Source organism: Carcharhinus amblyrhynchos, chromosome 26 (assembly GCF_965287045.1).
Source record: "Carcharhinus amblyrhynchos chromosome 26, sCarAmb.v2.hapA, whole genome shotgun sequence".
Classification (NCBI taxonomy): Eukaryota; Metazoa; Chordata; class Chondrichthyes; order Carcharhiniformes; family Carcharhinidae; genus Carcharhinus; species Carcharhinus amblyrhynchos.
The window spans coordinates 31,627,983-31,646,779 of record NC_137349.1 but is presented as its reverse complement, the minus strand read 5'-3'; the positions used below and the strand labels follow the sequence as shown (position 1 = coordinate 31,646,779).

General features: G+C 43.9%; 1 protein-coding gene across 1 annotated transcript in view; it reads right to left on the bottom strand.

Annotated features, from left to right (window-relative positions):
* The window catches only part of sema6bb (sema domain, transmembrane domain (TM), and cytoplasmic domain, (semaphorin) 6Bb), a 588,988-nt gene that overhangs the window by 270,971 nt on the left and 299,220 nt on the right, over window positions 1–18,797 (bottom strand). The window contains exon 4 of the mRNA XM_080212572.1: window positions 10,819–10,936. Coding sequence (XP_080068698.1) covers window positions 10,819–10,936 — 118 coding nt within the window. The remainder of the gene's footprint in view (window positions 1–10,818; window positions 10,937–18,797) is intronic.

The following is an 18,797-nucleotide window of genomic DNA, read 5'->3' as shown; positions in this document are numbered from 1 at the left end:
TTCAATTCCAGCCTTGGGTAACTGTCTGTGTGGAGTTTGCGCGTTCTCTCCCGTCTGCCTCCGGGTGCTCTGGTTTCCTCCCACCATCCAAAGATGTGTGGATTAGGTGGATTGGCCGTGCTGAATTGCCCCTTAGCGTCAAGGGGATTAGCAGGGCAAAATACATGGAGTTTCAGGGATAGGGTCTATGTGGGATTGTTGTCAGTGTAGGCTCGATGTTTCAAATAGCCTCCTTCCGCACTGTTTTCGACAATAGAGCTGCAACTATCCTTCAGAAAGTGCACCATTGCCGATAAAGTCCTTTGGAACATCCGGTCACTGTGAAGGATAATATTGCCTTTCTTTCTACTTCTCGAGACACTCTGTGTTGATTAGCTAACTGACATTCTGAGGTTCACCAATGAACGAATGCTAGTGCGGAACTCTCAGCCACTTTGAGTCAATTTTTCAAGAGAAGTAGAGAAGAGAATTGGAGAAAATGTACTCCTGAATGGCTCTGAGGGATACTTCAATTAATTACCTAATTCATTAGAATGTGAGACAGACACATGATTGATTGCCAGCAGGTAACAGCCATTGATTATTTATGAAGGTTTTGGCTCAAGTAGGTTTAACTTCTTTTTATGTCACTTGTATTTCATGCACCTCTGTCAAAGCTTTCTTGCAAATAATATACTGTTTCCCTCCGATCTGCTGGCAGAGGTTAAGAACGAGACTGTAAAATCATTCATTTGTGTCAAATCGCTCATGTAATACTTTAATAAACCTAACACAGAGCTTGTCCAACAAAAGAAGGAAAAAGGAGAAAATTTAAATAAAAAGGAACTTAATGGGAAGAAAGGAACTATTTTTTGTTCAAATGACTTAGTATTTTCTGTACATTTTCCAAGACCAGGATTTTCTGTGCCCATTTGCAGAGAATCACAGAACCCCTACAGTGCAGAAAGAGGCCACTCAGCCCATCAAGTCTACACTGACTACAATACCACCTCGGCCCTATCCCCCGAACCCCATGTATTTACCCTAATTAGTTCCGCTGACACTAAAGGGTAATTTAGCACTTCTAATCCACCTAACCCCCATATCTTTGGACTGTGGGAGGAAATTGGAGGAAACCCATGCAGACACGGGGAGAATGTGCTGACTCTGCACAGGCGGATGGGTTTGGAAATAGGGGTGAAAAATCTTGCGAGTTGTCCAAATTGTGTTTCAGAGCAATGTAAAAGTGTGACACGATTGTCCCCTCCCCCTATCAGTGATGTAACACGAGGGGGACAATCACTCCATGTTTTTATGGGACAGAATGCATGATTGATTGTCAAGGCCACATCATTTCCATCTGAGTATTGGCCTGAATCACCTACCCCGACCCCCACCATCGGGTAAGATAGTCGGCATGAGGACAGAACAGTGTAAAACTCAACTGCTCTCGCCAGATGTACACCTGATGAGCCGAACTCCCAGAAGAACTTAGGTGATGCACTGCTCAAAGTGGGAGAGAGACATGCCCGGGCAGCGCCAGAGGGAAATACTGGGGGGGTTGTTTTGTGAACCTTTTTGCACTTTAAACATGATGCCCCGATCTTCGAAAAACAAATTGGTCTGCTCAGTCAGAGCCTGTCCCACCAGGGTGACATCGTGGGACCTGTCCCTTGCCTTCTTATTCTCTGTGTCCCGAATGATACAGTGGAGAAAGCCATTACTGGTGCTGGCGGCATCAATGCCACTTTTCCTGCCCACTATCTCCCAAGTGGGAGCTCCGTCTCTGTTAGGCTGCTCCAATGATATCATGTAAAAGGAACACTCATTACTAATGGTGTAGCAGTTGTGGGGAAGGAATGGGGCAAGTTCAATCTGGCCTGAAATTTGCTCAGGAACAAACAGAGGACAGCTCTGAAGAAGAGTTTCATAGACCCAAAACAGAAGCTGCCAGACCTGTTCATTTTTTCTGTTTTAATTATACAGACTGTGGGATTTGCTTTCCAACCTTTTGTAGGATTTTCTGGAGAAGCAAGTTTCAGGAAAACAGAAGAAATTTTAAGGGATTTATATTTGTATTGGTAAACATTAGAAATAAGGTACAGTTTTAAGAGTTTTAATGTTCTTGTGGCTAGCAGTGTAAAATCTATTCTTCGATTCATGTTGGACAAAAGTGTACGTGTGGAGGTTGATTAAGTTCCAACTGTGTTTCTATTGTGTTTAGAGACTGCTACAACGTGAAGAATAAATAGGCCAGCAGGTGTATGCAGGTTTTGCTTAGCAACTGGAGACCATTTTAAAGGAAACAAGCTTTTTGAGTTTTAGTTGTAGCTGGATAGATTGCAGTTAGCGAGGGGATACTGGGGAGTGAAAATCTCTCAACTGTGCCAGGAGAAGACAAGGGAGTTGCAAAGATGCAAGCTTCTTAAGAAACAAGATACAATCCCAGATAACCAGGGAATTGGAACAGAAAGACTGTCTAAGATGACTGGAGTTAAGAGAACAGAGATCGAGGTATTATTCAGATGAATTCAAGGAAGAGTAAATGAAGGGTACGGAGTTAAAGAGACAATTGAAGTAACTGGATTCAAAGTAGGACAGCAAACTTCAGAGGTACAAGAAATGTTTGATACCATTGTAGTAAGTGTGGGGAGTTGCTGAGAGTTAAAGCAATCCTGAGCAGTTGCACAGCAGTCAAGACAAAGAAATCCGAATGGGGTTGGTGTAAAATCCCAGACTGGATTCACTATTAAAAGTGGAGCAGTGGCTTTGTTTAGAAGTGTCATTTAGAGTCAGAAGTTTACAGCATGGAAACAGGTTCTTCAGCTCAACTTCTCCATGCCGCCCTTTTTTTCAAAAACCCCGAAGCTAGTCCCAATTACCTGCATTTGACTCATATCCCTCTATACCTATCTTATCCATGTAACCGTCTAAAAGCTTTTTAAAAGACAAAATTGTACCCGCCTCTACTACTACCTCTGGCAGCTTGTTCCAGACACTCACCACCTTCTGTGTGAAAAACTTGCCCCTCTGGACACTTTTGTATCTCTTCCCTCACAACTCAAACCTATGCCCTCTAGTTTTAGACTCCTCTACCTTTGCAAAAAGATGTTGACTACCTAACTGATCTATGCCTCCCATTATTTTATAGACCTCTATCAGATCATCCCTCAGCCTCCTATGCTCCAGAGAAAAAAGTCCCAGTCTATCCAGCCTCTCCTTATACCTCAAACCATCAAGTCCTGGTAACATCCTAGTAAATCTTTTGTGCACTCTTTCTAGTTTAATAACATCTTTTCTATAATTGCATGACCAGAATGGAAAACCTGGGCTGGAATTTGTAATTTTTAAAAAAATTGTTGGTGTCACAAAGTAGGTTTACATTAACACTGCAATGAAGTTACTGTGAAAATCCCCCAGTTGCCACACTCTGGCGCCTGTTCAGATACACTGAAAAAGAATTTACCATGGCCAATGCACCTAACCAGCACAACTGTGGGAGGAAACTGGAGCACCTGGGGGAAACCCACACAGACAAAGGGAGAAGGTGCAGACTCCACACAGAGAGTGACCCAAGCTGGGAATTGAACCCAGGTCCCTGGTGCTGAGAGGCAGCAGCGCTAACCACCGTGCCACCTCTACTGCAAACTGCTAATGGAAATCTGAACAAATAACTTAAAGTGCGTTTGAAAATGAAGTTTGGGAACTCTCATGTCAGTCAGTCATCTGGGGAGATTCTGAGGAGAAATCGATAGACATTAGCATTGAGGTTCAAAGTGGAGAGCGTATTTGACCATAGCCATCTTATGTGTTTAAAAGGATGTCATGTTATTGAGACTGCTGTAGTTAAGAAATACTGGGCAATTCATATTAATCTTAAAATCTGTGTGTATTTGCTGAATGAAAGGGGAGTAAAGAAGTATTGTATCATAATCTAATCTCTCCATGTCTAATCAATATTTTTTCTCTTGTTGTTAATACTAATTAGCTGTCCTATGGCTCTGTTCCTCCACATTTTATTTTTTAAAAAGTAAATGTGATGAGCTGGAATTCTCCCGTCCCGCCAGCCATGGAAATTGTAGCGGGCAAGGGCACGGTCCATGAAAAGGTCCACTGACCTCGGTCAGGATTCTCTGGTTTTGAGGCAAGCGCGGCTGGAGAATCCTACCCATAGTCTTTTCAGCCAGGCTTCCATTCTGGGTCCTTCCTGCTCAGTTACACCAACTGGGATTGAAAGACTAGGTTGAAGTTACGATTCCCATTGTTGACGTTACTTTGACTAACACTGGAAGGGAGCACCTGAAAGTTTCCATGCAGGTTATGAAGACAACATTATATTAGTGATACGTATACCTCTTGTTGGTGAATCCAGAACAAGGGGCCACTGTCTAAAAATAAGGGGTCACTTATTTTAGGCAGTAGTGAGGAGAAATATTTTCTTTCAAAGAGTGATGACTTTAGAATTCTTCTTCAAAATGTGGCGGCGGAAGCAGAATCTTTGAATATTTTTAAGGCAAAGTTAGATAGATTCTTGTTAAACAAGTGGGTGAAAGGTTATTGAGTATAGGCAGGAATCTGGGGCTGAAGTTACGATCAGATCTGCCATGAACTTATTGAATGCTGGAGCAGGCTCGAGGGGCCAAATGGCCTACTCCTGCTCCTAATTCATATGCTCCTACTGAGACAATTACTTTGGACTTCAGATGCTTTTAATTCTGGTACTCTGGCTTTACCATGTTACTGCGATCAGTCGCTGACCAGTGTTGCAAGCTGAACCTGGCCTAACCAGGCTGAACCAGATGGAACATGGCCTAACCAGGCTGAACCAGATGGAACCTGGCCTAACCAGGCTGAACCAGATGGAACCTGGCCTAGGCTGAAACCCTCAATTTTGGTTTTGTTACCTTCAGATTCAACTATTCCAATATTAGCCGCTCTGCCATTTTCCACTCTCTGTAACTCAAGTTCATTAAAAACCATTGCCTGTTTCCTAACTCTTTCCAAGCCTCACATTGTCACCGCAATGTTTGCTGATTTCTATTGTCTATCCCCATTAACACTGTCTCAATGTAAAAATTCTCATTGTGTCCCAATCCATCCAAGACCTTTCTCCTCTCTGCCTTTGTAACTTCCTCCATCACTAGAACACTCCGAGACCTTTACCTTCCTCCACTTCTGGCCTTTTAAACAACTCTCACTCTCTCCATCCATCCACCCATATCTTCGAACTAAACTTTAGAATCCTTTCCACCTTTCTCTCTTCTCTATTGAGAAACTTAAAACCTGCCCCGGACCCAGTTTTTAGTCACCTGTCTGAATATGCTTTTCTCTGGCTCAGGTGTTAAATTTTTTATTTATGTTTCTGTGAAGGATGATGGGATGTTTTTCCAGACCAAACGCACAGAATACCTGCAAGTTGTTGCTATAGAATGTTATTCTTTAAATGATAGAACCATAGAAATAATACAGCACAGAAGGAAGCCATTCAGCCCATCCTGTCCATGCTGACCCAAAAACACCCAGGTGCCCTTTCTAATTCCACCCTCCTACACTCGGCCCAGAGACCTGCAGCTTACAGCACTTACTGTGCAGATCCAGGTGCTTTTAAGGCAGTTTAAGGCCTCTCTGCCTCCACCACCAACTCAGGCAACGGATTCCAGACACCCCCACCCTCTGTATAAAAATGCTTTTCCTCATGTCCCCTCTAATCCTTCTGACACTTAGATTGAATCTTGGACCTCTAGTTTTTGAGCTCTCTGCCAAGGGAAACAGATTCCTGCTGTCTATCTCTACCCTTCACTATTTTGCATACCTTAACCATGTCACCCCTCAGCCTTCTCCGTTCCAAGGAAAATAACTCTCCTTCTAGCTACAGTTCTCCAGCCCCAGCAACATTTTAACAAACCTTCCCTGCAATCTCTCCAGAGCACTTACATCCTTCCTGTCATGTAGTGACCAGAACTGCACACAATACTCCAGTTGTGGACTCAAGAACAAAAAACAATACAGCACAGGAACAGGCCCTTCGGCCCTCCAAGCCTGCGGCACTCATGCGCCCAACTAGACCATTCGTTTGTATCCCTCTATTCCCATCAATGTTCCATCATTGTATCCCTACTTTTGTATTCTATACTTCTGCCAATGAAAAGGATCATTCAATAGACTGTCTTTATGACCTTATCCATCTGGACTATCACCTTTAGGGACCTGTGCGCTTGCACACCAAGATCTCTCACTTCCCATATCCTCTGCATTTTCATGCAACATCCCTTCTTCACTTCTGACAGGTTCCACTTTTTCCTTACCTATCTTTTTGTTCTTTATACACTGGGAAAACATCTTTGAGTTTTCTTTAATCTTGCTTGCTAATATTTTTTTCATGCCCTCTCTTTGATTTCCTTATTTTGTTTTTACTTGATCTTTGTTCTTTCTATACTCCTCCAGGGTATCTGCAGTGCTGAGATTTTTGTGACTATTATAAGCTTTCGGTTTAATCTCCCTCTGTATTTTTCTAGACAACCATGGGGGTCTATGTTTGGCAGTACCATTCTTATTTTTGGAGAGGTATGTCTGCTTTGTACCCTGAGGATCTCACCAATAGTACTTCCCATTGGTTTACCACTGATTTATCCTCTATCCTTGTCCAGTCCACCTCAGCCAAATCACTTCAGTTTTGTAAAAGTTTAAGACTTTTACTCCTGATTTATCTCTATCTTTTTCCATAATAATACTAAATCTAACCGAATTGTTGTCTCTATCCCCGATATAGGGTAGAATTTTCCGGCCATCCACGCCGGCGGGATTCTCTGGTCTGGTTGTAGTGAATGGAGATTTGGCTGAGCACCAAATTCTTCTTCCTTGATGCAGAGGCTTTGGGTATGAACGGCTGATAAGATAGCACCCGTCTTCACCCACTCTCATTTCACCCACTTGCCCATCTTCATTTCCCACCTCTAAATCCAGATTTGCATCTCCTCTCATTGTAAGAAGTTTAATCAGATGTTTCTTTTCAAATACCACTTCACTGATTTCCAAATAGAACCATAGAATCATAGAACGCTACGGTGCAGAAAGAGGCCCTTCGGCCCATCGAGTCTACACCGAACACAGTCCCACCCAGGCCCTACCCCTATATCCCTACATATTATACCCACTAATCCCTCTATCCTACACATCCCTGGACACTAAGGGGCAATTTCTTAGCATGGCCAATCAACCTAACCTGCACATCTTTGGACTGTGGGAGGAAACCGGAGCACCTGGAGGAAACCCGCACAGACACGAGGAGAATGTGCAAACTCCACACAGACAGACCCGTGCCGGGAATCGAACCCAGGACCCTGGAGCTGTGAAGCAGCAGTGCTAACCAGTGTGCTAACGTGCCGCCCGGTTAGAAGTTAGATGAATCATAGAAGAACCCTAGACTCTCTACAGTGCAGAAAGAGGCCATTGGGCCCATCAAGCCCGCACCGACAACAATCCCACCCAAGCCCTATCTCTCTGACCCCACATATATACCCCGCTAATCCTCCTAACACTAAGGGGCAATTTAGCACGGCCAATCAATCTAACCTGCACATCTTTGGAATGTGGGAGGAAGCCCATGCAGACATGGGAAGATCATGCAAACTCTACACAGTCACCCGACGCCTGAATTGAACCCGGGTCCCTGGCATTGTGAGGCAGCAGTGCTAACATCTGTGCCACCATATGAATATGTGGTTTGGTGGGGAGCCACTTACATTTAACATGGATAAAAGTTTTTATTGGGTATTTTTAACTCCTTTGAGATGCTGAGGTGGGTGACTGGACTCATGATGTGGAGATGCCGGCATTGGGGTAAACACACTAAGAAGTCTCACAACACCAGGTTAAAATCCAACAGGTTTATTTGATAGCAAATGCCACTAGCTTTCGGAGCGCTGCTCCTTCATCAGGTGAGTAGGAGATTTGTTCACAAACAGGGCACATAAAGACACAAACTCAATTTACAGAATACTGCAGAATTTTCCAGCCCACCTCATTGGTGGGATTTTCCAGTTCTGCCGAAGACGACCCTATGTGTTAACGCAGCCAGTGGATAATGCAAATGTCCATCAACTTCAGCGAGACTGGAAGATCCCACTGGCGGTCATTGGCAAGTTACATCTGCCAGTGGAAAACACGGAACTGGGGTGGGTGGAAAATCCCAGCTATTGTGGAAGGAATGGGATTGATATCATGTATATGGCTCTGGTCCTGTCAGTTAATGTTTGGATACCAGGATTTTGTACACAGTATTGCCATGTTGGGAGATGGGGAAGAGAAGGTTTATCTCGTGTTAAATTTTTAAACCCAATAAACTTCAGCTGTTAGTACATTTGAAACATCATGAAGAAGCACTATTTCAACTGAGATTGCTAACAACTCGCTGTAACAACCTCATAAAGCACTCCTGACTGAATCAATGAGACATTTCCATTTCCTAAACATGCCTTTCTGTAGCCTGTCTGAATCATATTGCTAATCTTGCTCTTTGAGCAAATTTCAGCTGTCAATTTATGCCAGCTAAGAAACTGCCTCATAAAATCACCAGAAAGCATGGTCACAGCAGGAAGAGTGAAGTCTATAATATGCCTGCTGCAATTTTAACCTAATGGGCACTGCTCTCGACCAGTGGCAGAGAAACACGACATCAGACTATGGGTTGGAGCAATCCACATACTGTCTGAGCACCTTGACTGTTAGCGCACACATACAGAGACACACACCCACACATACAGAGACACACATACCCACACACATAGAGACACACATAACCACATACACAGAGACAAATACCCCCACACACACAGCCACACATACCCACACACACACAGACACGCATACCCACACACACACAGACACGCATACCCACACACACACAGACACGCACACCCACAGACACAGAGACAAGCATACCCACACCCATAGAGACACCCACACACAGAGACACACATACCCACACCCACAGAGACACACGCACACCCACAGACACGGAGATACACGCATCCACACCCACACCCACAGACAGAGACACATATATATACCCACACCCACAGAAACACACACACACACACACATACCTATACACACAGAGACATGCACACCCTCACACACACAGACACACACACTCACACCCACAGCCACAGGGACACTCACACGCACGCACACACACACACAGACACGCATACCCACACACAGAGATACGCACACCCACACTTCCAGAGACACACACTCCCACATGTGCACACAACACTGCACCCACCCAACAGGAGTGGCAGGTTGGTGGTTAAGGGCTGTAACCATGGCTGAATTTTCTCCAGGGCTGTAAAGAACTTTGGCTAAGATCTAGATAGCAGACACCTATGTCACATTCCTATTAATTGACTATAGCTCAGCCTTCAACACCATTATCCCAACTAAACTCACCTCCAAACTCCATGGCCTGGAGTTCAGCCCCTCCCTCTGCGACTGGATCCTCAACTTCCTAACCCACAGACTACAGTCAATAAAGATAGGCAAAAACACCTCCTCCACGATCATCCTCAACACTGGTGCCCCACAAGGCTGTGTTCTCAGCCCCCTACTACACTCCTTATACACCTATGACTGTGCGGCCAAATTCCCCTCCAATTCAATTTTCAAGTTTGCTGATGACATCACCATAGTGGGTCAGATCTCAAACAATGATGAGACAGAGTACAGGAATGAGATAGAGAATCTGGTGAACTGGTGTGGCAACAATAATCACTCTCTCAATGTCAATGAAACGAAGGAGATTGTCATCGATTTCAGGAAGCATAAAGGACAACATGTCCCTGTCTACATCAATGGGGACAAAGTAGAAAGGGTCAAGAGCTTCAAGTTTTTAGGTGTCCAGCTCACCAATAACCTGTCCTGGTTTCCTCCATGCTGACACTATAGTTAAGAAAGCCCACCAGTGCCTCTACTTTGTCAGAGGACTAAGGAAATTTGGCATGTCAGCTACGACTCTCACCAACTTTTACAGATGCACCATCGAAAGCATTCATTCTGGTTGTATCACAGCTTGGTATGGCTCCTGCTCTGTCAATGACTGCAAGGAACTACAAAAAGTCATGAATTTAACCCAATTGATCACGCAAACCAACTACCCGTCCATTGACTTTGCCTACACTTCCCACTGCCTCGTCAAAGCAGCCAGCATAATTAAGGACCCCACGCAGCCTGAATGTTCGCTCTTCCACCTTCTCCCGTCAGGAAAAAGATACTAAAGTCTGAGGTCACATACTAACCAACTCAAGAACAGCTTCTTCCCTGCTGCAGTCAGACTTTTGAAATGGACCTACCCTGCATAAGTTGATCTTTCTCTACACCCTAGCTATGACTGTAACACTACATTCTGCACTCTCTCCTTTCCTTCTCTATAAAGGGTATGCTTTATCTGTAGAGCATGCAGGAAACAATACTTTTCACTGTATACTGATGCATGTGACAATAATAAATCAGATCAAAGACAGACTGGAGTATCGAAATTTGGACCTTCCTGAATTACATGCCAACGCACATACTCGCCAAATTATTGAGGAAGTTTAAAAACGGCGAATATTTCATCAGGAGACAGGCTGCCAATGCTAATTGAGACCAAAACTCTCTGAAACTTTTATGTCAATGCATTAACATTTCAACTGATAAACAAAAATACCCCTGAGAGACCGCTGAACATGACAGCCTCATTAACGAAGCAAACTGAGATTTATTGAAAAGAATATCAGAACAGATAACCATATGATAACGCTGAAAAGAGCCTGAATGACAGTTACTCTGCAGTGTATTTACCTGCCACCGATGAAGAGGGTCCTGTTCACCTTCAGTATCCGCTGAATATCTAACCTCTCTGCGAAACCAGGGTTTCCTCCTGGGCCGCTTCCTACGAAGGCGACACTCTGCCTCACATCTGAGGAGAAAGAAGAGTCATGTTGATTCTAATTTTACTCTTGCCTTCTGACACGTGGTGGGGTGAGATTGCGGGCCTGGCAGCCCACCATCGCTACCCTTACCCAATTCATTGTCCCTGCTTCGGGAGTCGACAGGATTATTGGTCGCAAATTGGAATCTGAGCTCAGCTCAATTGTGCCCTCACCTGATACAGTCTCTCTCTCCCTCCAGCAAAGGCCAGTGATATGGAGCCCAGTGGTGCTTAGTTCGAGGAAGTGACGAAGATGATTGGTGAGGGTAGGGCAGTGGATGTTGTCTACATGGACTTCAGTAAGTCCTTTGAGGAGGTCCCTCATGGCAAACTGGTGCAGAAGGTGAAGTCGCATGGGATCAGAGGTGAGCTGGCAAGGTGGATACAGAACTGGTTCGGTCAAAGACGACAAAGGGCAGCAGTGGAAGGGCGTGTTTCTGAATGGAGGGCTGTGACAAGTGGAGTTCCTCAGGGATCAGTGCTGGGACCTTTGCTGTTCGTAATATATATAAATGATTTGGAGGAAAATGTAACTGTTTTGACTAGTGTGTTTGCAGATGATACAAAGGTTGGTGGATTTGCAGATAGCGATGAGGACCATTGGAGGATAAAGCAGGATACAGATCGGTTGGAGGCTTGAAGGGAGAATTGGCAAATGAAGTTCAATCCGGACAAATGTGAGGTAATGCATTTTGGAAGGTCCAGTACAGATAGGAAGTATACAATAAATGGCAGAACCCTTACGAATATTGATAGACAGAGGGATCTGGGTATCCAGGTACACAGGTCACTGAAAGTAGCAACGCAGGTGGAGAAGGTAATCAAGAACACATACGGCATGCTTGCCTTCATCCGCTGAAGTACTGAGCTTAAAAATTGTCAAGTCATGTTGCAGTGTTATAGAAACTTAGTTAAGCCGTACTTGGAATATAGTGTTCAACTTTGGTCGCCACACCACCAGAAGGATGTGGAGGCTTAGGAGAGGGTACAGAAAATATTAGCTAGGATATTGCCTGGCAAGGAGGGCATTAGCTATGAGGAGAGGTTGGAGAAAGTTGGTTTGTTCTCACTGGAGCGACGGAGGTTGAGGGGCAATCTGATAGAAGTCTACAAGATTATGAGGGGCATGGTCAGAGTGGATGGTCAGAAACTTTTGCCCAGGGTGGAAGAGTCAATTACTAGGGGCACAGGTTTAAGTTGCTAGGGGCAAGGTTTAAAGGAGATATACGAGGTAGATTTTGTACACAGAGTGTGGTGGGTTCCTGGAACTCGTTGCTGAGTAAGGTAGTGGAAGCAGATATGATAGTGACTTTTAAGGGGCATCTAAACAAATACATAAATAAGATGGGAATAGAGGGATATGGTCCCTGGAAGGTTAGGGGGTTTTAGTTCTGTTGGGCAGTATGGTCGGTACAGGCTTGGAGAGCTGAAGGGCCTTATCCTGTGCTGTAATTTTCTTTGTTCTTTGTTTTCTCCTTTGGCTGACATCAGCTCAATTAGCACCGACTAAAACATAACAAAGAGTTTTGGCTCAGTATAGTGAGGTGTGTGTTGAAGGAACTTGGAGAAGCAGGAATTAGGAATGTCAGATGAAAGCAGAAAGGATTCTTTCAAGATTTATATCATCAAACTTTTTCAGGAGAGATTGGATGGAGAATCAGACTTGCATTTTAATTTGCCTGGGAGGGTACAGTGGGGTGGGACAAGATGGAAGGAGGAAGAGGGCTTTATTTGGGTTGAAAACTTTGTGGGCTCTTATTTTAACAATTTTTAAAAATGTTTTAATTTTATGGGATGCGGGTGTCGCTGGCTGGGCCAGCATTTATTGCCCATCCCTAACTGCCTTCCATTTCGGAGGGCATTTGAGAGTCAACCATTCCAGATCTGGAGTGTGATGTTAGTATACCTTTTAGAGATTTTTTAAAATTCATGCTCACAGCCTGAGATGATGTCATTGTCGGGAGGACAGGGACATCAGTTTCAGTTCGGAGCTGCAGGTTTGAGTTTTTAATTGTTAGAAAGGACTATAAGCTAAAGAGTCTTCGCCTCTCTCCCTGCTGTTTTGAAAATTCTGTTGGTTAGCTGAGAACACGATCATGTTTTTTCTGAAGGTTAAAAACCTGCTGTTGTTTGGGGCTGTGCCAGAGTATCCCTGGTGTTTTGGGAAGCTGGATTTTTTTAAAAACTGTTTGGAGTCTCAAGAGCATTTGACTGCAGAATTCAACTAATGGCCTCGATCCCAGTATCACGTGAGCATTAGTCTGTGCTGTGCTAAACCTATGAAAAGGGTCTTCTGTCAATGGGAGGTTTTGGTTTCAATTGGGGCAGCTTATATATATTCATGACTGTTTGCTTGTTTCTTTTTTGCAACTGATAAAAGCTCTTGCTAATTTTCTTACTGTACATGTTAACTATATTCTTAACTAAACCTTGATAAAAGCTCCCTAATGGGTCACTTGAATCATATCTGAAGTGAAACATCTTATGCTTATCCTCGCCATATTCAAGATGCAAAACTTATGATTCAGGTGGACTCCATAGAACGCTTTGGAGTCTCTGACCTGAACCATAACAGGAGTCACATGTAGATCAGACCAGATAAAGATGGCAGATTTCCTTCCCAAAAGGACATTAGTGAACGAGATGTGTCCTTACAACAATTGGCAATGGTTTCATGGTCACCATTAGACTTTTAATTCCAATACATTCACACTGCATCATTGCTCATCTGTAACCTTTACCATTGACCCATCCAGAACTATACATTTAAAAATTATATTCCTTGTTCTTTTAAAAAAGTACCATTTTTATGATGGCGACTTCTCATTTTTAATGTTTGCGTTTGTGATTAGAGTATGATTTTCTCCTTGGAAAAATAGCCAAAAATCAAAGGGGGAGGGTGGTGGAAGTGTTGTTACTTCATTTAAATACAGGTGGTGGGCAGCCAAGATACTGTGACTGGCTGCCACAGGGTGTCACACAATGTGGCTGGAAGGTCAGGTACAGAATGGGTGATGTATAGAACACAGCTCCCAGTTTGTAAAGATCCATCAATCCTGCCGAGGACAGGCAGGTCACAATGGCAAGACTGCCTACTCCATCCTGAATGAATTCGGGCTGTAATGCTGGAGAGACTAAAGGGGAAAAGCCAATGAATAGAACAGGAACACAGCCTGCACTGGTAATTATTTTTTAAAGGAGCACACCTCAACCGAACAAATTACTAAGCCAGATGTTGAAGTTACAGTTTCAAGTTAGATTCAAAACTGCCTGTTTTTATTATTTTATTCATTGATGGGATATGGGTGGTGCTGGACGGCCTACACTTATTGCCCATCCCTGAGGGCAATTGGGAGTCAACCACATTGGCACAGTGGTTAGCACTGCTGCCTCACAACCCCAGGAAGCCAGGTTCGATTCCCAGCTTGGGTCACTGTCTGTGTGAAGTTTACACATTCTCCCCGTGCCTACGTGGGTTTCCTCTGGTTTCCTTCCACAGTCCAAAGGTGTGCAGGTTAGGTGAATTGGTCATGATAAATTCTCCTTCAGTGTACCCAAACAGGTGCTGGAGTGTGATGACTAGGGGGATTTTCACAGTAACTTATTTGCAGTGTGAATGTAAGCCTACTTGTGACTAATAAACAAACTTTAACTTTTTAACTTAACTTTTAACATTGCTCTGGGTCTGGAGTCACATGTAGGCCAGACTGGGTAAGAGTGGCAGATTTCCTTCCCTGAAGAACATTAGTGAACCAGATGGGTTTCATGGCAATGGTTTCATGGTCATCCATAGACTTTTAATTCCAGGCTTTTATTGAATTCAAATTTCACCATTTGCTGTGGTGGGTTTCGAACCCGGGTCCCTGGAACACCACCCTGGATCGCTGGATTACTAATCCAGTGACAGTGTCACTGTGCTCACCAGATTTCAGGGTGATCTGACAGAAAAGAATTGATAAATCAAGTGTAGGTGAGAGACTAGCCATTTAAGAAAGATTTTTAAGCATAAGTACGCTTTTATTTCAAAAATTCCTTGCATTCTATATTTTGAGCTCTAACCTGATGCTGAATTAATGGAGCTTGTTAATGATCAGTCTGCCTAGTAAAAAAAAGGCATTAAAACACAATGTAAAAAGGGATTTGGCCATAAGTCTCCAATTACAAATGTAAGCAATTAAACATGTTACAGTTATTTCAATTCATTTTGAACCTAAATTATAATTTGACAGACTTTGACTATCTTGCAGCCTTTTCTGAAAGCTTGTGCTGGATTCCAGTTCCATGGAAGTTCACCCCTCAATTACCTTTGACCAAAATTTTTTTTTATTCATTCATGGGATATGGGCGTTACTGACTGTGCCAACATTTATTGCCCATCCCTCATCGCCCTTGAACTGAGTGGCGTGAGAGGCCATTTCATTTTGAGAGTGAACCACATTACCTTGCTGAGGATTGGGAGTCATGTGTAGACCAGATGGAAGATTTCCTTCCCTAAAGGTCATTAGTGAACCAGATGGGTTATTAATCATAGAATTTACAGTGCAGAAGGAGGCCATTTGGCCCATCGAGCCTGCACCGACAACTACCCACCCAGGGCAATCTTCGCAACCCCAAATATCCACCCTCCTATTCCCCCTGACACTAAGAGTAATTTAGCATGGCCAATCAACCCAATCTGCACATCTTTGGACTGTGGGAGGAAACTGGAGCACTCGGAGGAAACACAGGCAGACACAGGGAGACTGTGCAGACTCCACACAGACAGTGACCTGAGGCAGGAATTGAACCCAGGCCCCTGACGCTGTGAGGCAGCAGTGCTAACCACTGTATCATCACTTTTACAACAATCCATATTGGTGTCATGGTCATCACTAGACTTTTAATTCCAGATTTTTATTGAATTGAAATTTCACCATATGCTCTGGTTAGGATTCGAACCCGGATCCCCAAAGCATCACCCAGGGTCATTAGTAGTCCAGTGACAATACCGCTATGCCACCACCTCCCCCAGTGGTAGATATGCACTGTGATTGACCTTACTGCCAAAGAAGGTAGGTCAGGCAAACATTAACAGGAGCTTCTGCTCCTAATCACAGTCCATTTGACTGGAAAACCACACATACTTGGGACATCACGCATGAAGACTGGTGACTTGGATGAGGTACCAGAAGGGCAGCTTAAATGCTATTCGAGCAAGAATCTGTTTAGAGGGAACTTTAGCACATATCTAACCAGTGATGTGTCTGGCCTGGGAATGTTCTTGTGGGCCATACAAAACAGAGACTTTTGAAACTCATCTCAAAATTGGAAGAGCAGGAGCCAGAATATCAGTGGAAACTGGATAGGTGGATTACAGACAGGGGATGTTAATAACTGCAGGTCAGAATATTGATTCATGTATTCTGGGGAATTGGAGCAATATGTTAATGGCCATTCACAGGGTAAGGTCAATGGGTGAGACTAGAATGGGAAAACATTACAACATGTTGGCAGGGAGCGGGGCAGGTGAAATGTTTTAATCTTAATAACAATGGTGGCACATACGGTAAAAATGAATAAGAAACAGTCTTTTTTAATGGAAATTATTAAACCAACGATGGGTAATTCTACAATAACACTGACTTTTTCACCATGTGCGCAGTTATGACACAATTGCTATTATGCATTACCCATTGTCAGGCTCTTAGACACAAGATCCTCTCAGTGTTAAATCTCATCTCTTGAGGCTCTCAAGTCTGAGAGGGAGGGGGCACCTAATCAGAGCTTGATCCTGTTCTCATCGAATGTAATAGATGCATATGTAGCAACAGGAGCAATTGAACACTGTCAAGCAGCATAATCAAGAACACACATTATACAGTTGGCAGTTAAAACTTTAAGGCTCTCCTTTGCAAAACCATGGGGAAAATTTCCTCCGTGTGGCAATGAAATCGTTGTCTGGGTTATAAAGAATGAGAACATACCTACCCCACCCCCAATGTGGGCTGCAGCATCTAAGGAAGGCAGCTCACCACCACCTTCTCAAAGGGCAATTAGTGACGGGCAATAAATACTGGCCGAACCAGCCATGCTCACTCGACGAACAGCAAGTTAAATTGTTGTCGAGCATCGTGCATGGAGGACCTCTTCCGCAACGCACCCACCACCCTGCCCAAGATGTTAGTTCTTTCACCCCACATTGTTAGACTGTCAGTTATAACATCTTTTGTAAAAATTTAAGCACCTGAGGCCACCAATTTACCCATTTTTTTGCATTAACCCTATCTTTCTACTCTCTCACCATATCCCTTGATATCCCCTCCCTCTTAAATTCACTCACACCATCCACCTTCAATAGCCTTCCACAGTACATCCCACAAGTGAATCTATCCCCTTTCAGTGACAGAGTAATGCCTGACTTCCCTTCTCACTCCCAACTTCATAACTATAACTTGTACTCTTTGGAATTTGAGCCCTTCCATATAATGACCATGGAGCATGATTGATTTGTATTTAACACACATCATCTTGCCCTGGTCCATAACCTTGAAAACCCTTGCCCAAAAGTTTATCAATGCCAGTTTTGAATTGACATTGCCCCAGTAACTTCTCTGGGTGTGAGTTGTGATTGGCGCACAGGGGAGTTGGGGCATGGTGGGGGGGGAGGGGAGTTGGGGTTGTTCTGGATATCTACATCCATTTGTGTGAAGTGAGGAGGAAGTCTTACAGGAAAGTTGGGGGGGAATGATACAGTCCCACATGGGAGACTTATTAAGAAGGCAAATGCACATGGGATACAGGGTGATCTGATAAAGTGGATTCATAATTGGGTTAGGAGACAGAGAGCGGTGACAGACGGCTGCTTTAGTGACTGGAGGCAAGTGACATACCACACGGATCTGTGCTGGGCCCCCTATTGTTTGTCATTTATATAAATGACAAAGATGATTATGTGGGGGGGGTAGGATCAGTAAGTTTGCTGATGACACGGAATTTGGCCAGTTGGTTAATAGTGAGATTGGGTGAGTAGGGTTACAGGAAGATATCGACAAGATGGTCAAATGGGCGGATAAGTGGCAGATGGAACTTAACCCTGAAAAATGTGAGGCGATGCACTTTGGAAGGAGTAATTTGACAAGGAAGTATAGTATAAAAGGTCTGACACTAAGAAGTTCCGAAGAACAAAGAGACCTTGGCATTTTTGTCCATAGATCTCTGAAGGCAGAAAGGCAGGTTAATAGTATGGTGAAAAAGGCAACATGCACACTCGCCTTTATCAATCGGGCTATAGATTACAAAAGCAGAGGCCATGATGGAGTTGTATAGAACTTTGGTGAGGCCACAGCTGGACTACTGTTTGCAGTTTCTGGTTGCTACATTATAGAAAGGGTGTGAACACACTGGAAAGGTGCAGAGGAGATTCACCAGGATGTTGCCTGGGATGGAATACTTCAGACATAAAGATGATGTGGAGATGTCAGCGTTGGACTGGGGTGGGCACAGTAAGAAGTCTCACAACACCCAGGTTAAAGTCCAACAGGTTTATTTGGTAGCACGAGCTTTCGGATCGCTGCCCCTTCATCAGGTCCCTCATCTGATGAAGGGTCAGCGCTTCGAAAGCTCATGCTACCAAATAAACCTGTTGGACTTTAACCTGGTGTTGTGAGACTTCTTATTTAAGTTATAAAGCAAGGTTGGATAGGCTTGGGTTGTTTTCCCTGGGGCAGAGAAGACTGAGAGGTGACCTGATTGAGGTGTTCAAGATTCTGATGGGCATGGACAGGATGGATAGGGAATGGTTGTTCCCCTTTGTTGAAGGATCAGTTACGAGGAGACACAAGTTAAAAGTGAGGGGGTGGGAGGTTTAAGG